Source organism: Mastigoproctus giganteus, chromosome 3, assembly GCF_048544385.1.
Source record: "Mastigoproctus giganteus isolate SK-2022 chromosome 3, ASM4854438v1, whole genome shotgun sequence".
Taxonomy (NCBI): Eukaryota; Metazoa; Arthropoda; class Arachnida; order Uropygi; family Thelyphonidae; genus Mastigoproctus; species Mastigoproctus giganteus.
In genome coordinates, this window is record NC_143577.1 from 181,724,075 (window position 1) to 181,749,764 (window position 25,690).

Here is a 25,690-nt window from a genome sequence, read left to right on the forward strand (position 1 = left end):
CAGTAAAACACCCCGTGCATAACAGCAACAGCATTACATTTGGTTAAATGCGAGAAACGTGTGGTGCATAAGAATTCATACATTAGCAATCAACTGGCATTTCCAACTCTTGTTATTAGAAACATTACATGCATTTTAAACTTCAGAACAATTCTCTTTTGTAACCAACCAAAAAAATAATAATTATTGTACACTACACGTGGGAATAATTAATTAATAAATATGCTACTATAACGCCATCGACATCATTAACATACTCAATATTTTCCATTTCATGTTTATCATATGGTGTTCCAATATTTTTGATAATAGTATACATCGAGGTTGCGAATTGGTAGGTATAGAATATTCCTCCTAATATTTCATCCACACAAACGCAAGTAATTTTCCATTTCGCTAAAGCTAGTCTTTGATCTTTTACTTTGTTGTACCTTTACGTTCTTGGTGAACTCAAAACCTCTATCTTTGTCTCCTACAGATGGAGCCGTGCCCCGGAGACCTTGGCCAAGTCACACCTGTCTTTCCTGCAGAAGACAGAGTACCATCGCCGGAGGTAGAAGTCAACCTGAACAATTTGGAATGGCCGTCCGTCGTGACAGCCGAAGAAGGTCAACCGGAAGTCTTGATCGAACTCCCCGAAGCCGAGGACCGATTGTCACCCATGCCGAATGGATCGCTGTTGCTGAACGAACACTCCGATAGTCCAGACGACAGAAGAGTTCGTAACAGTTACTTCGGGGATATGACCGGAGTCGGCAGGTTTCTGAAAGCAACTGCAGGCATTCACAAGTCGAAATCTTCATCCGTGCGTTTGCTGGACATTCCTGAATCTTCAGTGAACAGCGTGGTTAGTTCATTCACCGACAGCGACGTCGAAGTGGAGCCGGAGTGCTCCACGCACCTGCTCGAAAAAGAACAACAAAGCCCGAAGAAGCCAGCTAAGCCTGCTCAGTGCTTCCAATCGTCCCCGACAAAACCCCTCATTCACCACCCAGTAGAGAATCAGCGCGCTCCTGATCATTACCCCACCCACGTTTCTTTCTTACGCTGGAACTGGCCAGCGATTCGTCTCGGATGTTTAGTGACTGTGTTCTCTTCTCTCATTGGCATGACATGCGTAGTAGTAGGTATGTTGCTCGCCGGACCTTTGACCTGTGACCCACCGAGAGAATGGTGGCAAGGTACAGTTATGTACGAAATATTTCCAGCTTCTTTTCAGGACACTGACGGAGATGGTTTCGGAGATTTGACTGGCATCGTTCAGCGACTTGATTACATCTGTGACCTTAATATCAACGTGATACGACTCAACTCCATATTCAGTGCGCTGGACTATCCCCTAGAGTACGAACACGTCATCGATTTCACCAACGTCGACCCTCATCTGGGGAGAATGGATCACTTCGAATACTTACTCAAAGAAGTTCACTCTCGGAATATGTTTGTGGTGATTGATATGAATCCTACAGTAACCAGCGATCAACACTCGTGGGCAGCACATTGGCTCCTGCACAGACCAGGCCAGTACGAAAATTTTTACGTCAATGTCACTGACAACTTCTGGGTAAGTATATCAAGTTAACTATTTCTCTAAGAAAGGTAGATTATCTCTTTGATAAAATGCGACAATAAATATTACCACATTTCAGTTTCCACCTTAATACGGATGAAACACGTTGTGAAGATGTTATTGTATCGATGGGAGAGCCTCAAAAGATCATTGAGAAAAATTAACCAAACTTCAGTTTAAAAAAATTTAAAGAAGATAAATTCCCACCATATAAGATACCTTTGTTCAATTTCTTTCTTGGAATAATGCCGAGTGGCGTTCACTTGACTTTAACCACCCTTAATATCTAGAAATCTTCAATGAAGCATCATTTCGTCTAAGAGAGTCAACTACCCTAATTGTCGATAGCATCCATGAAGAAAATGTTTGTGATGAGAACTATCTCACACTGTAACGAGTTACGTTGGTTTATTATTAGGATGGCACCCCGATTCACACCACAGCAGTATCATAAATGCCCAACGAACCATGGATATTTGAATCCATACATGTATGGCTATACATGTATGGCTATACATGTATGGATTATTGAATCCATACATATAAATTTAAATCTTGAGTCTCTACTACATCCTCTATACGTTCTTCATATCTTCTAACCAATTAAAGATGCATTTTGGTAGGTCAAGATTAGCTACGATCTTTACAATTTCTCTCCTTTCTGAATGAACCGAAAAGATGGTAAATCAGCAGCTAGAATCAATACGTAAAAAGGTAGGAAGCGTGTATTCCTGATTTTTCATTGGAATTCGCCCTGTTTATTGCTTTACCCCTTATAGAAAGAGAACTTCTTGAAATTATACGATTTTATTATTCTGGCATGGAAAAACGTGTTCTTTGGACAATCCAGTAGAAATGCAATGATTTTATATAAGGAAAAAGTCTTTCAGTAATTCATGCAAAGACATCAAATTACCGCGAGTCGCTGGTTTTGCAATTTTCTACTCCTGCAGTTCAACAGTGCTTAGTTCTGTGTCGAGAAGGGTGGGGAGGGGAAGATATAAATATAGATTGCTATCTCAGCATTTTCATCAAGAAAAATATGACTTCTATTTCGGATTACTTGTAATCAATATTCCACCAAGCGATATACTTAATCACATCTTTCATTGCGTGGCCTCAACCCTCGGATGAAAGATTGATACGGAGCACAGCACGAGACGATAATGGAAGCGTATTTAAGTTTACCACAATTCTTGTTAAACCTATAAACGATTACTTGAAAGATATTTTGATGACAGCACCATATTAAAGTGGGTCAGCCAAAGTATTTTAACCGAAAAGAGAATTATTGGTGTATTCTCTCTCTCTCTCTCTCTCTCTCTCTCTCAAAAATTGTTCAACATGACTTTAATAAGTTAGAGCGTGCTGAGAGACATTGGGATCGAACCTGGATCATTTGCTGCCCTCGAAATCAAGTTTATTCTTGAGGGAAGATACCATTAAGCTTTTCCCCTACTCCCTACTAAATTTATATGATTTCGTTCCCGAGCGAATCTCCATCGAAGGAGAAGAACTTTTAGATTCACTTTACTGTGGATAACTTGCGTCTGTTTGTTATCCTAGCGATATACTTTGACAGTCGGAATCGCTCATCAACTGGTTTAACAGTCCATTACGTTAGGACGCAACACTTCAGGCACGAGCGATACCAACCATATGCGTAAACGTGCAGCATCATTAGCGTCCCTTCGCCTCGAGTCAAATTCCCGTGGCACCCATTATGGATGTCACCGTGAGGACTTGAACTTGACTCGATTAGGGTTCGTTGCAGCGTAATGTTAGCGGAAAGAGTTAAAGGAATCCACTCCCCTACTTCTCCTCCAAGTTCGAAAGATGCCCTCCGATTAAGTCGATGGTTTTTCTGAAGTTTGGTTCTCTGTTGCGCAAGAAAGTTTTCACGATTTATTTACACCAAACTTAGCAATTATCATTTATAGAATATTCTGATCTGAAGATTTATACAAATCTGCGCATGAGCCAGTAGCAATAGGATACTTCCTGCATTAAATGTTTTACATTTTGTCACCATAGAGTTAAAAGATAAATCATCCATCTACTAATGAGCGTCACGTGTGTTTGACCTTTTAATTGTCCAACCTTCTGGCCATGGTCAGAAACCTACGTCATTTTAAATCGCATTAAATGCTCAAGACCGACTTTTTTTAAATTACTTTAAGCTAATCTTTTTGGAGATTGGCTTAAAGTAAATAAATGCGTTACGACTTCTATTAATGGCCACTTTTCTATTCCTGATGTATTCCATGACGCTTTGATGAGCAAATATTCTTCTACTTCTTCAATTACCAAACTTTTGGAACCTATAAAACTCCAAACGATTCCTGGAAATTGAAACGCAAGCTTAAGTCATTAATTACATCGAATCTCTAATCCAGGTGCGCTTATTAGAATTAAAACCAAAGGATTTACACGGAGAATATTTAATAGCACCTAAGAGATATAAAGATAAGCAATGGCATATTTTCGTTCACGGTTATAGTTTCCTTCTGTTACTCTCAGAGGGGGAGCTCTGACTTAAAATTCGCGGATTTCAATCGATTTTCTTGGACCAGTGGCGATTCCGCCTACGTGTGCTTAAGATACAGACAAGAAGAAGCGAAAGCAGCGAGAAATAAAACTTAATGACATCGTTAACATAGGAAGTAAAGTACACCCTACACTGGATTTAGCGGTAATATAATCCTTGGCTACATTTTACGATCGGATATTTATGTCAGGAATTATGAACAGACCGCCATAATACAGGATCTGATATATCGTAGCTTTACCTCGGTCCATTGATTCCATCTAGCAAATTTATATTAAATATAGTTTGTTTAGGACTCTCTTAATTTAAGTTATAAAATGTGGTTCAGCCATGCAATACGCCAGAGTTTTATAGACCTAATTTATTGATCAGAAGGCAATGAAAGTTGGCAGGAATTTCCATCTGCATCAATAATTTGGTGGATTCGTCTTATTAGAAATGCAGCCGAACTAATAGAGAACTCGTTTAACAGAATTATTTGACAGAATTTTGTTATTGGATCCATAAAGTGTCATCATTTAATCCTTATGGACACGATGTCTTCATCACAGTAGGCAAATTAAGTTGTATTTTTAAAATATTTTAATGATCGTATATCGTCCATTTTCAGTTAAGTCCATGCATGGAATTGCTCCATCTCTTCTTTAAAATGCTGACAAAGGATATTACGATATAAAATACGATCAGGATGCCAACATAATGCATTTTAATTAATTAGATGAAATTTATTATATTTATTTTTAAATTAATACCATTTGTAATCTAATACCAATCATTAAACTAATAATTTCCGTCTGCGATTGCTTTTGGATCCAAGACGGTTGCACAATCACCAAAATTTAATGGGGCTTTGCTTTCTTCAGCAAAGGTTGATGGCCCAGAATGATGGCATCGTATTTTAAAAGAATTTTGGTTTTTTTTGATGTAATAGAATCGTATTTTTTAGTCGAATGTTTAATTTCTAATTGTCTTATTTTTTAGTCTAATAGAATTTCCTTTTCCCTTGAAGGTACTTTTTTGTGGATTCTACGGTTACTTTGTGTCAAGCCCTGGTGGGTAGCAGAGTTGGTTGGTATAATCACTATCCTCCAACACTGGGTGGAAAAGACTCCAGTTCGAATTCCCTTCAATAGTGCGAGGAATTTTTATGGACCTTTTTCACAATGTCGCTGAGTTGGTCCGTCTCAGGCGAGGGTACCATGGTTTTTTTCTTCCAGAAACTCAAATTTTCCATCCAACAAATCGATCACAGAACACAAGTAATTCACAGACATTATATACGGCACAATAATGTAGGATGGAACAGTACACATTCCTCTGTATTTCACCAGCCATTCAATGGTCGTCCAATCTATGGATTGAGGTAGTTCGATTTTCACACATTCTTCGTAAATATGCATAGCAGAGAAAAGCTGCAATGCCCGTGCGCAGCCATGTCTGAACATGTTTAATCAATCCGGGAATAAGCAGTTTGAGGAGGAAGGGTAGATGTGTTTAAACTCTTTGTCGGAGAAATTTAGCAGCTGATGCTTTTAATTTTGATGGGGAACTTCAACCTTTCACTTGTCGCGTCTTAACTCTTCAATCTCTGAAGAAACCAGAAGAGAAAGAAAATGTATCCACAATTTAGGGCAGTGTCCATTCTTTGGATAGGCTCATTATCATATGAATTCTGTCTGGAAAGTTTATAATTTAAAGTACTTTGGTATTCCATTGATTATAATACGTATTTCAGCCATCGTTTTAATTAAAGATTCAATTTTATGTCTTTGTATTAGTATTTTTTCCATTTTTTTAGTTAACTTCCATTGCCTAATTGTCGTATAACACTGCGCAAAAAGGAATGGTCCAATGTTCTTTCTCACTAATAACGTATAGAACGAGCAATTGTCCACAGCACAAAGCGGAAGTAATATGGGAGTACAATAGCATCAGGTTTCCATACGTTAAGTGCTTAATGTTGTAAGCGAAGTCTCTTCATAATGAAGAAGTACTCTTGCCCGATTCTGTGAGAAAGAAAAAAACTTTTCCAGACAAAGATTTCCTATCTGTTTGCTGAGATTATTAATGATATGCAATCACTGGTGCAACCAAGCGCAGGAGAATTAGAATTAATGACAGATTTTTTCGCAATTATAGTTTATAACTTAAATCTTGAAAACAGTTGGAAACGAAGGGAAAAATTACTGGTTAGTATAATCAACTATGGAATTAGTAACTGACTAAAAATATTTTAGTGATCCAAATCATATGGATCACTAAAATAAGGAAAATAATCCGATTCGTTTATCTCCTTGCTTTGAATTTTATTTTCTAGCAATTACAAGGATTTTACATGCTTTGGAGTTCAAATTAGCAATTCTGTTTTTATTCTCCACCACCAGAGGTACTTATTTTTGTTTTTCACACATTTTGACAGCTTTAACAGTTTGGTTTTGTCTTGTGTGCGTGTGTCCACTGACTATAGTGCTGAGGAGAAGAAGGGCTACAAGTAGTGCCAATGAGAGCAACGAGGAGGTCCTCACCTGTCAGCAAGCGAAGATAGGTGAAATGGTGTACCCAATACGTACCTTCTCAAGGACAACTTCATTTTGGTTATTCAACCGAAAGCTGGAGTTCCAGAGTTGTGTTATTTGAAGCAAACTGTTATGAATTTGGTCTTGCTATATTGATGTCCACCATTTAGTGGGTTTGTAGTCAATATATGGGACCAAGGCGGATAACGATACAGGCTAAATGAATGTTTGGCTGTTCCATCTGCTTTCCCTGAATTTCAGCATGCACTGGAATCCAACAGAACCTTACCACTGTTTTGAATTCTGTGTGATTTATCAACTGTGTCCTGATATACTTAAATTGTGTGATATTAGTGGAATTTACGTTGTAAAGCAGTTAATGCACTCAGTGAATCAGGATATATTACAATCTCTTGATTAGGCACATTGCCAACAGATTCAATAGCCATTTTAATTGCGAACAGTTCGGTGATATAAACACTGTAAAGAGAGAAAACGGAAAATCCATGTGGGAACAACCATTGCGACACTTAAAGATGTATCAGATTTGGATCCAACAGTACATATTTGAGACGTAGTAAAGACATCACGGAGTTTCAAAACTCACCATGACTAAACGGTCGTATTTGAGGAATGCGTTTCGCACGTTTATCTCAGCCTTGCATAAAGTCTGGGTTGGATCCATATTCCGTAAACCAAATTGATTTTTGTTCATCATAGTTTGTTTCCAGATACCATATATCATTTTCTCCCTAGTCTTAGCCAATCACCGAGAAGGTGAGATTGGTCTATAATTAATGGGGAGTTGGTTGGTCTTTTTCTGGATTAGGAATGGATAAAATTAAATGACGCCAAATGACAGAAAAATGATGTGCAACAAAAAAAAAAAAAAATAGTTTAAAAGTAATAGGAGAGAGTATGGTGCTCTCTCATTCATATGTTTTAACATTTGGTAATATATTCCACCAGGACCAGCTACACTTTGGCTGGTTTATTTAAGGATCCTTCTAATTCTGACATCCTTAAGGGTCCGAATTAGAAGGATTATGAAGGACGAACTTCGTCCAGAAATTTATTTTGTATTTTTCAGCTACTGCTTTATCTTTTAGGAAACATTGATCATAAGCAGTTGATATAGAAAGTTAAGAGAAAAACTCTGCAAAGATATCGATGGAAATTTTCAAGTAAGGCATCTAATTTCACGCCAGATTAGTTCTGCATCTGTGTTTTTGGTGACAGAGGAAGCGAACCGGATTCAAGATTCTTTCTTAGCCTTCAGCTGATATAATGGGCATATCCTTTAAGTTTTTTGTAATTTATGGTATTGGCTGTGGATAGAGATTTCGAAAAGATTCGAGGTCTGTTATTTTCTCTGTAGCATTATATATGCAGAATTCCACCAGTAATTGGTGTTGTGGTATGGTATGGTAGCAACAGCTGCTAATATCTGTTCTGAAACGTGATTAGTGGCTTCATCTAGTGCAATGCTAGATACATATTTATTCCAACCCACTTTAGCGAGGTTTTATTTTACTCGACTACTTATTGATAAGGCATTCCTATCAGAGTTTAACAAATAATAGATAATTTATCGCTATTTGACAGATTCTCTACAACTCTCTAATAAAAAAGTTCGAAATTATGTGAGGGAGCATATCAAAAGGAGTTGGTGAGATGTATAATTAAGTTATTCCAAGCACAGAGCGTGCTGAAACGCGTTCTAAACAAATTTGTACGGGAACAACTTTGGAGGGGACTTTGAGTCAACTAACTAATATAACTACTACACCATTTGAATTATGGGGTAAACTGCAGCTATTATCAATCCATTGCAGGATGAAACCTCCTCAACGATTCATATTGAGGAAAAATGGACCATAATCTGCCATGCTGGTCCAGTGCTGGTTGGCAGATCGACCGTATTTAGTAGTCATTGGATTGAACTGCGGTCTACTTATAGAGTGTGTGCTACTGGACACCCGCTGCTGACTAGTCGGTTTTTAGGCATATTGCTTTGATATCTGTAGTGAGAAAAGTTATGGAACGATTGGTAATGGAAAGATTGAATGGACATTATCAGAGGTCTGGAATCATCAAAGCAGTTTGGTTTCCGAAAAAGGAAATCTACAGAGGACACAATCAATGAGGTGATGGAAAAGATAAAGTATGCCATGGCGAAGTATGCTGTAGGGATATTTATTGACTTCAGGGGCACTTTCGACCTGATATGGTGGAAAAGTGTCATGGAAAGATTGCAACAGTCGGAGTGTCATGTAAATTTATATAAACTGATGCGGAGTGACTTTGTCAGTAGTCGTTAGTAGCAAACTTACAATCGCTAAAAAAAGTTTTTAGACGAGTTGCACAGGAGTCCATAATAGGATCCCTTATGTGGAATTATGTTATGGACGAACTACTGGAACAATATTGAGCAGCACTGACATAATGGCTTTTGCAAATGATGTATTGATTGTGGCGTATGGAAACTCCAGACTTGAAATTGATCAATCTCTAAAAAGAGTACAGCAATGGATAGGTAAACATAAATTGGAGATATCACCTTCCAAGTCCAAGTGTTTAATATTAAAAGGAGCGTCAAGCCAGACAAGGTATCCCACAGTTAGGTCGGAGGGATTCGTTTTGAGTTTTGCCTCTGAATTTAAGTATTTGGGTGTGTTATTAGATAGTAAACCGAGCTTCTTGCCCCACGTGAAATATATAAGATAAAAAGTTAGAGCAATTTATGCAAAGGTAAAAAGAATTGCAAGAATAGAGTGGGAAGTAAAGGATTTTCGAAGGCATTGGATGCGCTTTTTAAGTGCATCTTTGTCCCCATTGCTACGTATGCATGTGGGACTTGGGGTTCAGTAATTGAGCATACTGTGATACAAAGGCATATGATTGCGGCTCAACGGATGGTCCTATTAGAAGTAACACGTGCTTGTAGGACTGTCTCCAACCAATAATGCTCTTAGTGTGATAGCTGGATATGTATCAATAAATTTATAATAGAGACATATCTCTGTTAAAAAAATACAAAGAGAAATAAGCCTGCAACCCTATTTGGAGTTAGATCCTGCCCAATCCTTGATAAAATATATGATAGGAGGGATATTAAAAAGGAGAGGAAAAAGTTTAGGGAAGCAGCTTATGAGATTTGGCAATGGTGATGGAGGCAGTTTGATAAAGACCGTGCTATATATGAGATGATTCCAGACGTTAAATGAGTTAAACAGATAAAGCAGTGGCCGAGTTTAGGTTTACATTCGACAGTGAAGGGTCATGGACTGAGAGCTAGACTGTTGGAATTTGGTGTAGTCAAGACTGGAAATTGTAGGTGTGGTGCTTTAAAGGACTCTGTACATATAAGAAATTGTCAATTGTATCAGGGTCCAAGAGGAAAATTGAGTAGAGTGGTTGGGGATCTCTCTCTTTCATTGAGCTCTCGAGGCTCTTTGGTAGTTTAGAGAATTGTAAGGAACTTTTGGAATTTATAGAAGCTGTTTTTAGAATGCATTGAGATTTTATATATTTATTAGGGAATTGTATTTATTGTGTACATAATGTAAATAAAGGCGATTTTATGCTATACAGGATGCTATATGCTATAAAGGATGGTTGCTTAAGACAAAGGAAAGAAAATGAAAGATTGAAAATTTTCGAAATTGTTAGAGTTGAGCTAGATAGTGGAGACCCGTCGCCTCGTGGCAGGGGCGGGCAAATTCACTATCCTGATCTAAATATTTTTAGATCAATGAAGGCTAAGAGGTCTATGATATGACCAATCGACTACGGAGCCCATTAAAATGATTTTGGAATTTTGGGTGGAGTAGTGATCGGGTGTCTATTGATAATATTGATTAATCATTCATGGATATCATTAATATTGCTACGCACACCGCTGCAGTTCCACTGTACGAACTGGTTTATTATTTGACTTTGGAAAATGATTATGTTTCTGACTGCTTTTGAGTGGCGATCTGTTTATGGCATTCCAATTTTAATTTATCATTTTTGGTATAAGTATAAAAGGTATGAAGTAACCCTTTATATGGTCTCCACAGCAGAGTCTTGTCGCCGTTTTAAATTGTCCAGCAGCACTCTAGAAGCATTTATGAAGAAAAAAATGGTAGAAAGTTTTCATAACAGCCACGTTATGAAAGATTCCCATAAAAATTCCTTAAGTCATCGACGAAATTCGAACTCAGGTCCTTTCCAACCAGTGTGGAGAAGACAGATTCTGCCAACTGAACTACCACCAGGGCGATTCATTTTGGAATACTGCTGTTCTTTTTCTCTTAGGATGAAATTATCAGAGGCGGGTTGGTGTGTCTTTCAAGAAATTGAACCAGGAGATTCAAGTAATGGATAACTTTTTTCGCGATCATGGTTAGCTCCTTTCAGTCCGGGGGGGATTGTTTTTACCACACAGCTTTCCGGCCCGCCACAGGGGGGCAGGAGCAGTTCTAGGCCAAAATTAGTATTAGTAATCAAAATAAATATAGATAACTTTCTTTTCTTGCGCTCTTCAAATACTTTTGAAAGAGGAGCTGCTATGAAATAACTAGAGATTTATTAACGATATGAACGCAAAAGAACTAAAAAACTACTTTAGAAAATCACAGTGAGTCCAGTCGCTTGGCACCCGACCCTCATTTTCACTTAATTTCTGTCAGCATTTTAATACGAGGACTTTTACCGAATTTTGCAATGCAGTTGCGATAAATCTAAGTGGCAAAAGAGAGCGATCCTTTCAACAAGTAATTTGAGCTTTTCCATTGCTGCAAATTCTTCCATTCATTCTTCATTATCTTGGCATGTTCATAAGGGACACTGCTTTATATTTGTTACTTCAAAGTCAATTCTTATGAACTCTAAACTGTGAGAGCGAGAAAAGAGACAAACCGTCTTAGCAGAGTTTTTCGCACTTGCAATGCTTTCTGTCCTCTTATTAAACCCTTATTTCTGTTTCCGGTGGATTACGATCTTAAATCCATAAATATTTTCACCCCTGACTACATGACCTGTAAGTTTTGAAATATTCGTTCGTGTTTATTTTATTATTTAAATTTAACTAAAACAAAATAAGGAAATTTTTATTATTCGCTTTTCAGATGAAGTTATCCTTATTGCGCTCTTCTAGGATTCTTTCGCAACCTTGGCTGTCTTTTAAACGTAAAAACCGCCACTAAGAAATTGGTCTTTCCTTGCAAAGAGTCTTCGTATGACTTCGACCATCTTCCTTAATACTGATTAGCGAGCCTTCTCGAAGTCTTAAGAAATCGCCAAGTGAAAGACAATAAGAGCTTCTACTAATCCCATCAATTTATCCTTCCGTTTACCCAGCGATCGAACACGGAAAGTAGACAACAGTCCCCTGGATATTGTGTACACCCAACGAGACATCAGATAAGCTCACTTACAAAGGGATTAATCCACAACGGAAACTTTATGAGTGAAGAATGTCTTCTGTTGTGATGCGCCGAAAACAGAATGAAACTCTGGCAAGGTGGGTGTCTCACTTGAGATGCCACTCATGGAACAACAATCCAATGGGATTAACAACTCAACAGTCCGCCACCTTTATCACGTTTCTGAACTGAAAGGACGAGAGAGAGCGCACTAATTTTTCTTAACAGCACTTCAGAAATCCTTATTAAATTGTTTGCCAAATTTAATAGGTGACCTGATTTCTACGCTACTATTCGGATTAAACTTTTAGTCAGAATAAGATTTTGAAAATTACTTGACTCTCGATTATCATTTGCAAAAAACAGAAATATTGTCTGTTAATACGCAACCGACATCACATAATAGTTACTGCATGCTTTAGAATATCAATGCTGTTCGTCATAAGCTTCTGAATGGAAGATTAGGAGGTGTAAGATTCATTACAGTAAACTTAGTAAAGCCAAATGATGCCAGGAAGGACTTTTCTCTATCACTCCTTCTGTACCACGAGATAACCATCAATTCTACTCTGAATTTAACTAGCCAGATTCTCTGCCACGTTGAGAGACAACTTATTCCAATGTCCGACAAACCGCTGCCCACATGGACATCTCATGAGATCCAATCTTCTGTTACTAACTGAGAGTTAACATCTGTGTTCTCCAGTTCGTTTCCCGCCAAGAAAGGAACTTTCATTTTACCCAATCCATTCAGCCTTATAAACACCAATTAGATCTTTCTTAAATGTACAGTTATCCACACCTTCTAAACATGTGCACCGCCTTGCACTCGTCACCATCTTGGTTGTCCTTTTCTGAATCTTAAGAAGTGCTACGCCTTTTTTGTGGAGAGGGTGCAATCTCCGGATGTGAATAAAATATTCCAAATACAGTCGAACTAACATCCTTCTGCCTGCTAGCAAAGGTCCTATGAATCATGGAGAGGACATCATGTGCCTTCCTAGCCGATTGTTTACACTGCATAGAAAATTCCATGTGAGACTGAATCATAACACCTAATTCTTTTTCTTGAATCAATTTAAGCACCCCTCCCCACCTCCCGCCCACCTTAAACGTGGCTCTAGGATTTCTGCTCCCAAAAGGTTCTTAATTTTATACTGTATTTAGAAGCATTAAACCATAGTTGTATTCTTCGGACCATGTTTGCAAGCTATTCAATTCTATTTCAGATATCAGAGGCTGGCTCGGATTGTTAACCACTTTTCCCCCCATTGAGATAATCAGCAGACTTTTACAATTATTGTCGTCAATACCTTTTATGGATATTTTAAATAGGACGGGATCCAACAGAGAAGCCCTGAGGTATTCCATTTCTTATGCTTGTTCATTGACGGACCATTTTGAAAACTTGGTCTCCTATCTTTCAACCAGCCTGCGATCCAGCGAAGGATCTCAACAGTAACTCCAACTTCTTACGCTTTACATAGCAACCTTCCACGAGTGACAATATCTAGAACTTTAATGAAATCTTAGATACTTACGTATCTAATGTTAAAAGTAATCAGAACATCGTAGAAATTCACCAGATTGATCAGATTACCTCCCATAAAAAGTGGTGGGATCTATTAAGGATACCATTCTAGTTGCGATAATGCTGAATCGCAATTCCTCCTTAACCACACACTCTGGGACCTTTCCTGCCACTGAAGGATTGGGGAGACATTAACAATTCTCCAGTCGAAGGGAATCTTCCAGAGTCCAGCGATGGTGTCATTAACATTCGCAATGGTTTCACACTCATATCACTTTTTAATTATAACTGAACGTATAACATATACGTTCAAGGCTCCTTTCCCTGGAGCCTTGCCGTCCTATAATCTCAGTAGCTTTTCTAACAAACGTTTGCCTCCGATTGTAATATCACTTATATAGCAGCAATCTGGCTTCTTAAAATTCTCCAGAGTTTAGAGCTTGCTTTCGACAGTGGATATAGATGAAGGTATCTGTTCAACTCATCTGCCATTGCTGCTAGGCTTTTTATGGACCTTCTACTGCAACCGGTCAAGGGACATTTAATTTACTCTCTTCTCTTTTATATTCACATATGAGAACTCCCTATCCTCGTTCTTAACTCTCTTTGCTAGTCCTTTCTTATAGTTGTTGTTCTAAGATTTTAGGCGCATCAGTGACTCACACCATATTGCACCACATATGCTATGTCTGTAAATTGTTCTGTGGTCAATTTACCTGAGCATCACGTTACAAACTATTCCAGGTTTGTAACGTAATGCTTATTAAAATATTTATCTTGGTGTTTAAATCACTGGAATAATTCATTTCTTTACGATACCAACCATGTTTCATTTTATACAATGATTATAGCCAAATTAGTAGATACATCAATCCTCTGTATGATGCTTTCTCAACCTCCATCTCGCATCTGAACTGAAATCGGAGTATTACTGGGAACTTTTGCAGCATGCAATATTATTATCAGTTTTCATTATTTGTGATGTATGGGTTCAAGGCAATCACTTGCTGTCTTGTCTACTAGTCCACTGTGTTTCCATTATTTTGGCAATGTTCCGTATGGATTACTCTTACAATAGTCTTTAAAAGAATCATCAGAAGCTTGGGTAAGAGAAAAGAAAGGAAATTTCCAAGCGTGATTTAGAAATACATTAAAATTTCCAAACGTTATATATTTGAAAATTCTCATTCATAAATGTGACGTATATTGACCTAATTGATTGGCCTGTCAAGTTGATGGGCAAGCAAAACGGTGAGCAAATATATGTCTAGTGTGCAATCCTTGAACACGTATAAGATGAGGTTATGGACATCTGACGGACTTTGAAAAGGGACGAATCATTGGGTTTTCGGCACAAAATGCTACGTTTGTATAGGGTGTGATTCGATTAGACGTTGTTGTTAATAATAGGTACAAGAAGATACTCAGATCTGTCGATCCTACCGTTTTAACTTTCTTGTGATGCCACCATCATTCCATGCGGAGGAGAACTATCCGCGGTGGAACGCAGATAGTTCTCCTCCTCTTGGTCTAAAAACGGTCTGCATCGAGACAAATTGGTGGGACACTCAAAATTTACACTGGAAGACTACTCCATTATTTTATCAAACCCCCCATCCCATTTGCTGGCAGTAATGGATGGCTGCATTGGAAACATCCAGTAATTGGTGCTTATCAGAATCTCTAATAATTATGAATCCATCTGTTGGAAGACAGGAAAATATTACACATAAATACGCTGATGGTAAAATAGAGAACTTATTATTAGAACAAGACAATCTGCCTGCCTCACCATTGCGGAATCTGAGTAAATGATGCGAAAATTTTTTAGCCCTCGCCTACAAATATATTGACAATTTATCTGTTTACTTAATTAATACGATGTTTTGCAAATTATAATATGCAGCTTAAAATTTAACTAATCCCATTTGTCAACAGTGAATCTCTCTAAGGGATTATAGCTCTAAGCTTGTCATTTTGTAGTGTTTAATTTATAAACAAAGGTTGGACAGGAGGTGATGGGAGTCTCGAGATCGTGGAAACAATCCACTCAACATCTAATCTTGTTTTCTTAAAGAACGACACGATCTTTGTTTATTCTTCGTAATCCAGCATTTCTCGATGAGCTGTGCGGAAGGGCAGCCTTTTTAGCTCTGAACTCAATAAATTAGTTTTTACCTCATGCATCATATAGCGCGTGTCATCGATTATTTCTTAGTACCTCTATGCATGAGTTTCAGAGGCTGGATAGAGGAAGTGATCTTCCTACACGAAGAGAAATCAACGAGTGGCGCGATGAAATTATTCCCCCTTCGGTTAACAAGAAACCTACTTCGGTTTACAGACCCACTTTGGCATATTTTAAAGTTTCAAGAGGAACGGTGAAAGATTTCAAACACTGAGCTTGTAGGTTTTATTTCATGATGAAATAGCTTGCTGTAATTATCATTATCAATTATCAGGTAACTCAAAATGGGCGACAAGAAACCTGAAAGACTTAATTGAGCAAGAGAAAAATGAGTGGACAGTTAGAGAATATCACGTGACAATGCTCCCCACGATGACTATAAGTAAACTGCAATAAAACTACTGATGGGATAAGGCTTTTAAAAGCCGAGCGTGAAAGATCGATGTTAATACTAACTCCAGCATCTCTTCGTTGTGTGCGTCCTAAAGTCATTCTTCTACAAAAGAGAAATAGTTCAACGCCCTCTAACAACCACTTCGCATTTAACACCACGGATTTCTTCAGGTAAAACTTTTTCAACAAGCTGATTTTTCAATGGCAGACCCAATCATTGTGACCCGATCTAAATTATCTGAGAGACAACGTAACTCCTTGATGCATTACCAAAATTCCATGGATCTGATCTTCAACTGAACAATGTTATTTTGATGTCTTACGACTTCAGAGTACAAACCGAAATGGTCACAATGTCCCGATGAATCTACTAAATAAGTTGATTATGTACTCATCAATAACCTGGAAAGCTAAAACTTGCGCATTTATAGCTTATTTTCACGAGAAGCCAACAGAAATAGAATAAATGGAATAATGGAATTCAAAAATGTGCTACCATTGACTCAGTTGATCTGGTGCGAACCTTTTATTAGATATTGGATAACGGGTTTTTGGAGTAATCTGTATATTATTATGATAATGGGCTTCTGTTATTTCCTTTATTAGTTGCAGTAAAGAAAATTAATTTTTCTGTTCGTGATTTAGTCAAAAACAAAAGCAAGGAACCATGTGACGTGCATTAGATGGCTGATAATACAGAAGCATGTGAATTACCCAAACTGCCAGCTGTCGTTTTATACTGCAAAGACTTTGCGTACTTGAGGGGAGGAATAAGAAGAATGTAGGGAGCAGAAGACTGCAGCAAAGTGTGGTTAGGAACCAGCAACACATCTAATAAGCTTCTTCCGCGACCAAAAAATTCCGAAGTTGTGAAAAACTCCTTAAAGGGGCTACCTCGAGCTCCACTACTAAATGACCAACGCAAGTTGTGTCGCGCTAATGGACGGAGATGCTCGAAAAGAAAGAGTGCAGCTAAAGGGACAGTTAAGTGTCGTTTCTACTAACAGGAACTGATCAGCAGAGCATATGGGAAGAAATTACATCACACGAGCTAAAGGAGAACTTTTTTCTTTTGTTTTTTTTTTGTTGACTTGTGCGTTACTTTTTTTTTTTTGACGCGTTAAAAGCCGTTAAAAAAAAGCTGGCAAGAAAAGTTTTTCTTGCCTGTTTCATCTTAATTTCATTTAAAAAATAATTACGAGTGGCGTTTAAAGAACGTGTTTAAGCATAAAGAACTATATTTGTTTAATGACTTTTTTTAGCCGATGTTACTTGGAAAGAAACACAAGTTAGTAGTGCTTCGCGCAAAGGTCACATAGAATTGAGTCTCAAATGTGAAAGGTGTCGCTTTCGCCCAAAGAAGTTCTCTTTTATCTTCCCGAATTTCCGAAACTGAAAGCAAACTCCAGACAGGTGGTTGGAGTGCAATCCAGCACTGCACAACTCTCCCACTGGGGATTTACAGCAAGTGAACTACTTATGTCAAGCAGACATAACATAACGGCTTAAAACAAAGAAATAGCTCAAACTTCCCGATAGTAGACAGAAAGTGGTTTGAGTTTACTCAGCAAAGATGCGTTTTAGATTCTTTTTCGGCAGTAGATGAAGGAACTAACGAGTGTTGACCTATTCAGGCAGCGTATTGGTTTATTTACAAAGATTTTTTTTGGTTAAAAGCACTTTAGAGATACTCAGTACTTTCTTGAGCCTCTTGTCTTTCACGTCCTCCAAAGAGATGCACTGAAACATGGAAATAAGTTACAGTATGAGTGGTAATATAGTCTTTGCAACCGTATAGCAAGTTACACGTCATGTGGTTAGCAAAGATGGGCAGATTGTTCATTACTCTGATAATTCAATTACAGTAAGAGGAAAAAACTGATGGAAATTTATTTCCTGTTTATTAGAAAATTAATTTGAATTTCTAGGTTTGCTTTTTAATTAACTCATGATTTTATTTACAGGATGAACCTCCACTAGAGTCTCCAGACACTTACGACAACAAAGATTGGACCGTTCCTCACCGAACCTTCGGCAGCCAGCTGTTCCTCAACTGGTCCAATCCGTTAGTCCAACAAGAAATGAAGCAGGTGCTCGAGTTCTGGTTGGAAAAGGGCGTCGATGGATTTTACATGAAGCACGTGGAACAGTTGCATGTATCGGACGATGATGAGATGGCCATCATAATCGGCCAGTGGCGAAGTGTACTGAACAACTTCAGCATCGGGTCGCATCGGCGAGTGATGATGACGTCGCATTCCTTTATGGGATACCTGAAGTCACGCGACTCTCATTTGATGGAGTCGGTGTTTGCGAACTTTGACCTTTTGGATGTGAGACTAAACGTGCGGGTTAACAAAACGGAAGATATCGAGAGTCAACTGCTGGAAGTGGACTCTTGGAATCGTCTGCCTCACATGCCGTGGATATCGTGGCATGTGGGGAGTGTGGAGACTGCGCGAATTGCCTCCAGACTGGATGACAAATACAGCGTCGGTGCCATTTTTCTTTTAATGATGTTGCCTGGCACTGTGTCGTTGTTTTACGGGGATGAAATCGGACTTCGGGATTCTTACGATGTCTTCTCTGGAAAGGTATTTAGTATTTTATTTTAATATTACACTAAAAAGAAAAAAAAACGAAAGGCAGTAGTTCCCAAATCTCACTGTCGCTTATAATGGAAATTATAAAAGACAGGATGAATTCTTTAGTCCCCAATAACTTGTTACTATCTAAACTTGTTTCATATTAAAGAAAAATTGGGAGCTGCTGCTGTGGCAATGAGCGAATGATTGGTTTTATCCTAGATGTATATTTTCTTTTCTTAGCTTTAAAAATATAAAACTACTGTATATTATTCAGATCGAACAAAATCATGATTAGAGTTATAGACATATTAAGAATATATTTTGTGTATTGTAATTAATGATCTATTACTCGAGCCCTTTAAATCCAGGCATTTTTGACTTGTTCTCTAAAACTGACCTCATAGTTAAGCCTTTGTGATCTTAAGTTCTCTAAAGAAAACCAAAAACAAAACCTGTACTTCTTACAGCACCATAATGAGTTCTGTTACACCAAGCTGAAAACTGCCGTTGCAGATTGTTCCTAACTAAAAGCATAAGTAATTTAGAATCTTTTACGATCCACGCGACTCAGTTACGTTATCCTAAGAGTCATTTGCTCCAGACAACTGAAATATCTCGACCTAGATCAGTGATAAACAACCCACAGTTCGCTGGCTGCCGCGTGCCCACCAAAGCAGTTCTTCTTGACCCGTAGCTAACTTTGGTAATGCTATTTGTTTACTACATTTGACAAGCTAGCGAAACTCCTAACAGATCAACCCGAGTGTATGAATATTAGTTGAACTATACATGAGCAATCTTGGCCCGATATCAAACAAGATTATCTACCATCGACAGATTGGTGGACAATCTTATTGGATGGACATTTAGAATTTAACAGAGATAGTAACTCGATATTGAGATAAAACAAGGAGTCCAAAATGGAATATTCAGTATTGCATTAACGAAAAGAAATACATGGAAATGATTGGAAACTGCCACTTTCGTTGTCGGCGTAACCTCTCAGTCCCTTTCCCCCCAGCACTCCGTTATAAAGTTTCTTCGTATTACTGCGGCACGAGGCTAACTAGCGATGTTGCCTTCGTTATGTCCCACCGACCAGTCTCCATCATCGGTGACGACCGCTGCTCAAGAATCGATTAATCCCGTCTGCTTCGCCCGTACATGCGAATCGCAATGGCACCGGAAAAACTTACGGCATTTGGGTGATCACCAGGGAGTTGGTCAATACGGCGTAAGCTTTTGTGACGAAGTGGCTTGCGGCAGTACAAGAAGCAGTCATTCGGCAATTGGTGCGCTCTAACTGGCTCTAGCACGTGGAGTGACATTAAACTACAAGACGCAGCTGACACCTGACTGTCGGTAAACTCAGTTTCCAAATTAATCTTCAGCAAATGCAACCAACACGCTATTTGCTGACTGGTTTACAAGACAGCGCTGTCAGGCTGCCATAATACTCATTAAAAGAGACTTTGAATAACACGCTATGGTAAAATATCTTGATTTTTCACGATTTCCGAGAAATAATGTAATATCTTCACCTAAGACTTTCTGTTCTTTAATAGAGTACAGCGTCCATATTAAATAATGTGGAAGTAATGTTAATAACCTCAGATTGAAATATGGTGTTGTGGAAAAAAGAAAGAGGTGTTAAAAATATAATAATTATGTTTATTTCGTACATTAATTTGTTTTTTTATATGTCTTGACCTAAACAGTTTCTATCTTCAAGTCATTGAAGATGGCTATAACGTCGGCCGTAGAAAATCTATTGAAGTTTTCTGAGATATCTGGACCACTCTTTAAAGATTGGTAACTTTCAATGCTACTACTTCCTCTGTTGTTTTTGTATCATTTATCAAAGGAAGTATTGAACAGCTATTGAACAAGAACGATAAGGTTGTTTTCTGTAATTGTAAGGATTCAACAGGCAATTTCCAAGTTTGATAGCATTATGGATCTGGTGATGGCAAAAACGGGTGACCAGCGATCCGGTTTAATCATTTAAAACATATCATAAAACCTCTAATCAAGTACAGAAATTGATGATGCCACGGTACATCAAGGGTCCTGGTGTGGCGTATTCGGCCAGACTTTGTCAATCCCAAAGTCTGGCCGGAACTGCCCAGCACAATGAATAAAAATGTCAAATCTTTAGAACACATTAAGATAAAGTAGATTTTTCTTAACAATTAGTAGCTCTTGGGGGGAGCTAGCAAGTAATCCATTCAAGAAAGCTCCGATACCTATGATGTTATACAAGGATGGAGTAAAAACGTTCCCAAACTTACGCAACTTCCGTCGTGAACAGCGCACGCTCAGGCATCTCCAAACTCTTATCAATATACGAGTACTTCTCTTTAAGGTGCAGTGCTCTTTATCTGTAATGTGTGAATGAGGAAATCTGAGATCGGAGAACATGTCATTGGTTTTAATTGGATCCTTCCTAGTATAAACGTCGAATTGTAAGCAAAGAACAACACTCAGTTTTGTATGTAGATAGGGTAGAGGCCATGGCAATTAGGTAGTGTAACATGACAACTCTCCAGCGTATCGGTCACCTCTTTTCAATGGTTAATCTGACAAAGCATACATTTGGCTTCAAACAGTCATCCTATTTGATATCCCCCTCGCTGTTTTCGATTTTTCGTTTCTCTAGGATGAAAGCAACCCCGAAAAGAGAGAAATTGAACTTAGTGGAGGAAGGGGGCACTCAATATGATCACTGACAAGCGCCTACCTGACTAATTTGGACAGTGGAATTATATAGGAATTAGAATGGTACGCGATTTGTGCTAAATCATGTGCCATGCCCATTTCCAAAGTTTTTTTGAATCTCCCTTGTAGTTCTAAGTTACGTGTACACTGTTTTCGAGCTGCATTTCTCTCATTTTTATTTTAAAATGTTCAGTAAGGTAACCAAAGTCACTGCATTCATTCATTAAAACCACTTTTCACAGTTATCGAACAACAAAGCCATGAAATACCGCAGAAGCTTAAATCAGCTTATTATCAGATGTTTTTGCTTCTGAAAAGTTCTTAATGAATACAGCGACCAATCAACTTCAAAATAATCAAAGATGCGGAAGAACTTTCAACACATCATCAGATCGGCTTTATTATTTTTCCAAGCAAGCAGTTCGGATATAATTGCTTCCTTAGCTGGCGACTCATACTGCTGGTCTCTGAAAAATAAATGTAATTTGCTCATTACATAAGCTCTTTTAAGTAAATTGCTATGAGCGGCCTTTTCAATCCCCAGACAAAAGCTGGAAACAGTGGTCGGCATGCTAATTAAGTGCTATTGTCTGGCAACTCGAGGATTAAACCAATGTTTTACACTTACCAAGCCAACGAACAGAACAAAGGCAGGCCTATAATTAATTATACAGTTCGGTAAACAGCCGGAAAAGAAAGTTGATGCTACGAAAAATTGACCTTGCAGCGATCAGACGAGCGTAATTAGTCGACAGATGCAAAAAAGTAATTGCAGACAATGCACAGAAGACAACCAGAAATTGTCACCTGCCCACAGTATCCCCGCAGACAACTCGGTTTTATTCTGAGCCTTTTCCAAAAAGCACGTCCCCATTCCTGTTGCAAGAAAGCACGTTGGACCATCTTCCATCAATCAGCCGAGCTACATGTCATTTGTAACAAGGATGAACGTGAAGAATTTGTTTCTCGGTCTAGCATAACGGCAAGTTCGTGGGCTATATCCCGCGTGCTTATCGCCATACCCATTTCCGTTCCAAATGCGAGAACATCCATTTATCAAAGGAGCACGTGGAGGAAGTTGAAGAGGAAAAAAAAAAAAAAACATTTGAAAATATCGGAACCATTTTCCCATTCGATTGGTGTGTGTGGGTGTTTTAAAAATCGGTATTTCAAAATTCGTTTATCCGTGTTATCGAATATAAATGTAGTTCGCACTTCGGCGAATTCACATATGTAAACGAATTTTCCTCCCCTTAATCCTTTCGGAGTTTCTCCTCCTCTTGCGCAACAGTTGAGTAAAGTGGTTCAAAAAATTAGTTGAACATTCAATAGAGAGTTGCACGAGTAACTACGGTAGAATATCATATTTATTCGGTTATTACTGAATTACAGTGACTATGACTTATCTAATCAATGATTTATCTAATATGATAAACGAAAATTCATTTATCAAATTAAAGGGTGGCAGTATCCCAAAATATGAAGACCTCTGCCTCAGATGATTTTTCAGTCAAGATCAGCCAACGAAAATTCAGTTGAGCATAAATTATTAGTTAATTCCATTCTTGAAACGCTTTCAAGTTCTTGTCAAAAAGCAAGGACTCTTGCATCTCGTGAAGCCAGTTGCATGCTGTTCGAGGCACACTATGGCCTGATATCGAAATATAATATCAGGTGTTGTGTATCTTATCTGTTGAATTTATTATGAGGCTTGATGCTCTACCCATTATTGGTCATGTTTGTTTTTAGTAACAACTAGAAATCTCTCTAGAAAGCTTTGGAAATATGCTTAAGGATGTAATATCTCGTGCACTGCCACCACTATGAAGCTATCTTTCCTATATTCACTTACCTGGAAGTTGAACTAGCGTGCTGAACACAAAAGGTAGCTGTCAGTGATTTGTGATATGTTTTACCTCCATTTTTCCCGTGAGTACTTCAAAAATTATTAAATTCTCGGCCTACTAATTCAATAATTCTCCAAAACCCTGCATAAAAAAAAATCAACAGAAAGTGCTCCTGTTCACATGCTTGCGCAACGATCCACTAGCCTTTGTTGGAAATGTTATTTCCCCAAACTACATCATCTTCCCCACTTTACCGGCGCTGTCATATTAGAATAATCTCCACTGCCAACATTTACTTTTGCACACCCTCTTTCTACTTTTTTCCCAGTTATCGCTGAACAAAAAACCATAACTCCCAGAAGAAAACCACGTAGTTGCAACAGAATCGTTTATTGGATCCCAAATTGGTTTGTTAATTTACAAAAAAAGTAGATGCCCATTAATCAATCGGTCAATATCGAAGTAAAAATTCAATATTTTGTTTTTGAAGCTGTCTTTGAAGAGATGCGCTCGTAGTTTTATCGATATCGGCTTAGAACCAACACCAATCATTTAATTATTCTGGAAGAAAAAGGGCTTCTGTTTCTTCAAAACATTGAAGAAAGTTATCCATCAGTTCGTCTTGAAAATAAACGCAGCTGAGCATCACGTATAAGCTCTATTTCTGCTTCTACTTTAAGAATTCCTTCCTAAAAGATATATGCACAAATAACTGTTTTTGTGATGGTAATATTGCAGAGACAGCTGTCACTGAAGAAGTGGGAAAAAAATACCACGAAACATTTGATTCCATTATGTACATATTTACAAATCGAAAATAAAACAAACCCACGTGGATTTGAGTACTTTATAATCTTCAAATAACAGTTTTATCTACCCACCATGCCGCTCAAGGAATATCTAAGAACTTCATCTACTATCCTCCATGAACCTAATACCTCATCTAGTATCCCCCATGATCCTAATACCTCATCTAGTATCCCCATGATCCTAATACCTCATCTAGTATCCCCCATGATCCTAATACCTCATCTAGTATCCCCCATGATCCTAATACCTCATCTAGTATCCCCCATGATCCTAATACCTCATCTAGTATCCCCCATGATCCTAATACCTCATCTAGTATCCTCCAAGCAGATACTACGTGGGTGTAGTAACTCCTCTTCGATTTTGTGGCCCACGAAACTATTCTTTCTTTATTCATAATCGATACACTCCTGTGTACTTCGTGTTTTGCAACTTCTAAATAACGATACAGGATAGCAATGAAAAATGTATAAGAGTATACAGCATACTCGTTCTATTCATAAAAAATATGCTCATTATTTTCTTTTAAATAAATTCATTAAGATTTGGAATGAGTAACAGCATCTCAATTAGCCTGGTTGATTAAAATTAAGAACAAAAAGATTTCGTTGTCAGATTAGCTATTTTAAATTATAATTGACTGCGTTAATGACATGCTAAACAATGAACAGTTTTGTGAAAAAAATTGGCAGCAAAACTGTGACCGCCAGTGTACTTAGGAAGAACTGAAAAACATGTCTATAAAAATATGTTCGTGCGTTTTCTTAAGTAATTAACTTCGTTTAAAAACTTTATAAAAATATCTTTTTGGCAAACCATAAACTGAAGTAAAATCTCGTCCACATAATTGAAATCTTGGAGATTAAAGATTTCCTCTCAATTGATGACAGAATGAACTCTAACGAGGAGTGCAGTTAGAACTGAATTTACGTTTCCCCCACCCGTATTCAATCAATCTTGAGAAAAGAACAAAAAAAACTTGTTTATTTTTCTTATTCGGAGCATGAGTAGAAGTAATAGTTATGTGAATCTCCCACTTGTCACTCGTATGCATAATCTCTTGATCTCTGTAGCAGGAGTTTAAATTAGACGTCACCAGGCGTTTTGCCAAATATCAAAGCAATTCCATTTTCACCATGGACAAATAAAAGTATTCGCTCTACTGCTTGAACGATGGGTAAATGGAATTAAACCTCTTCCTGATATCCAGTGTTCGTCTGTTTAATATTTGCTGAAGTGCCTCTCTTTAACGTGACATTACGTTGATAAATTGAAGTTCTGTTTCAGAAGTACCTACCGATAAACTCCTTTGGGGAAAGGAGTTTATTTTTGTCCACGAACAAAAACATCCTCATCTTAACCTTTAAAAAGGTCTTTTGTCCCGAGGAGAAAATTTCCATATGTGCCACAACTTCGTAATTCGATTTATAATGCGCTTTGATCATCTCTACTCTGTTAAACCCAATAATTTTAATGAAACATTTACATCTATAAGCATTTCAATAGCCTACCACATCCAGCGAGAACCGTAAGATGCACGAGCAAGGCATACAGACGGTGTGTACTGAAG

General features: G+C 38.0%; 1 protein-coding gene across 1 annotated transcript in view; it reads left to right on the forward strand.

The window, feature by feature from the left end:
- Positions 1-25,690, forward strand: part of LOC150088448 (amino acid transporter heavy chain SLC3A1-like) — a 97,985-nt gene that overhangs the window by 52,311 nt on the left and 19,984 nt on the right. Inside the window, exons 2-3 of the mRNA XM_090370780.1 lie at positions 479-1,564; positions 18,122-18,751. Coding sequence (XP_090226906.1) covers positions 479-1,564; positions 18,122-18,751 — 1,716 coding nt within the window. The remainder of the gene's footprint in view (positions 1-478; positions 1,565-18,121; positions 18,752-25,690) is intronic.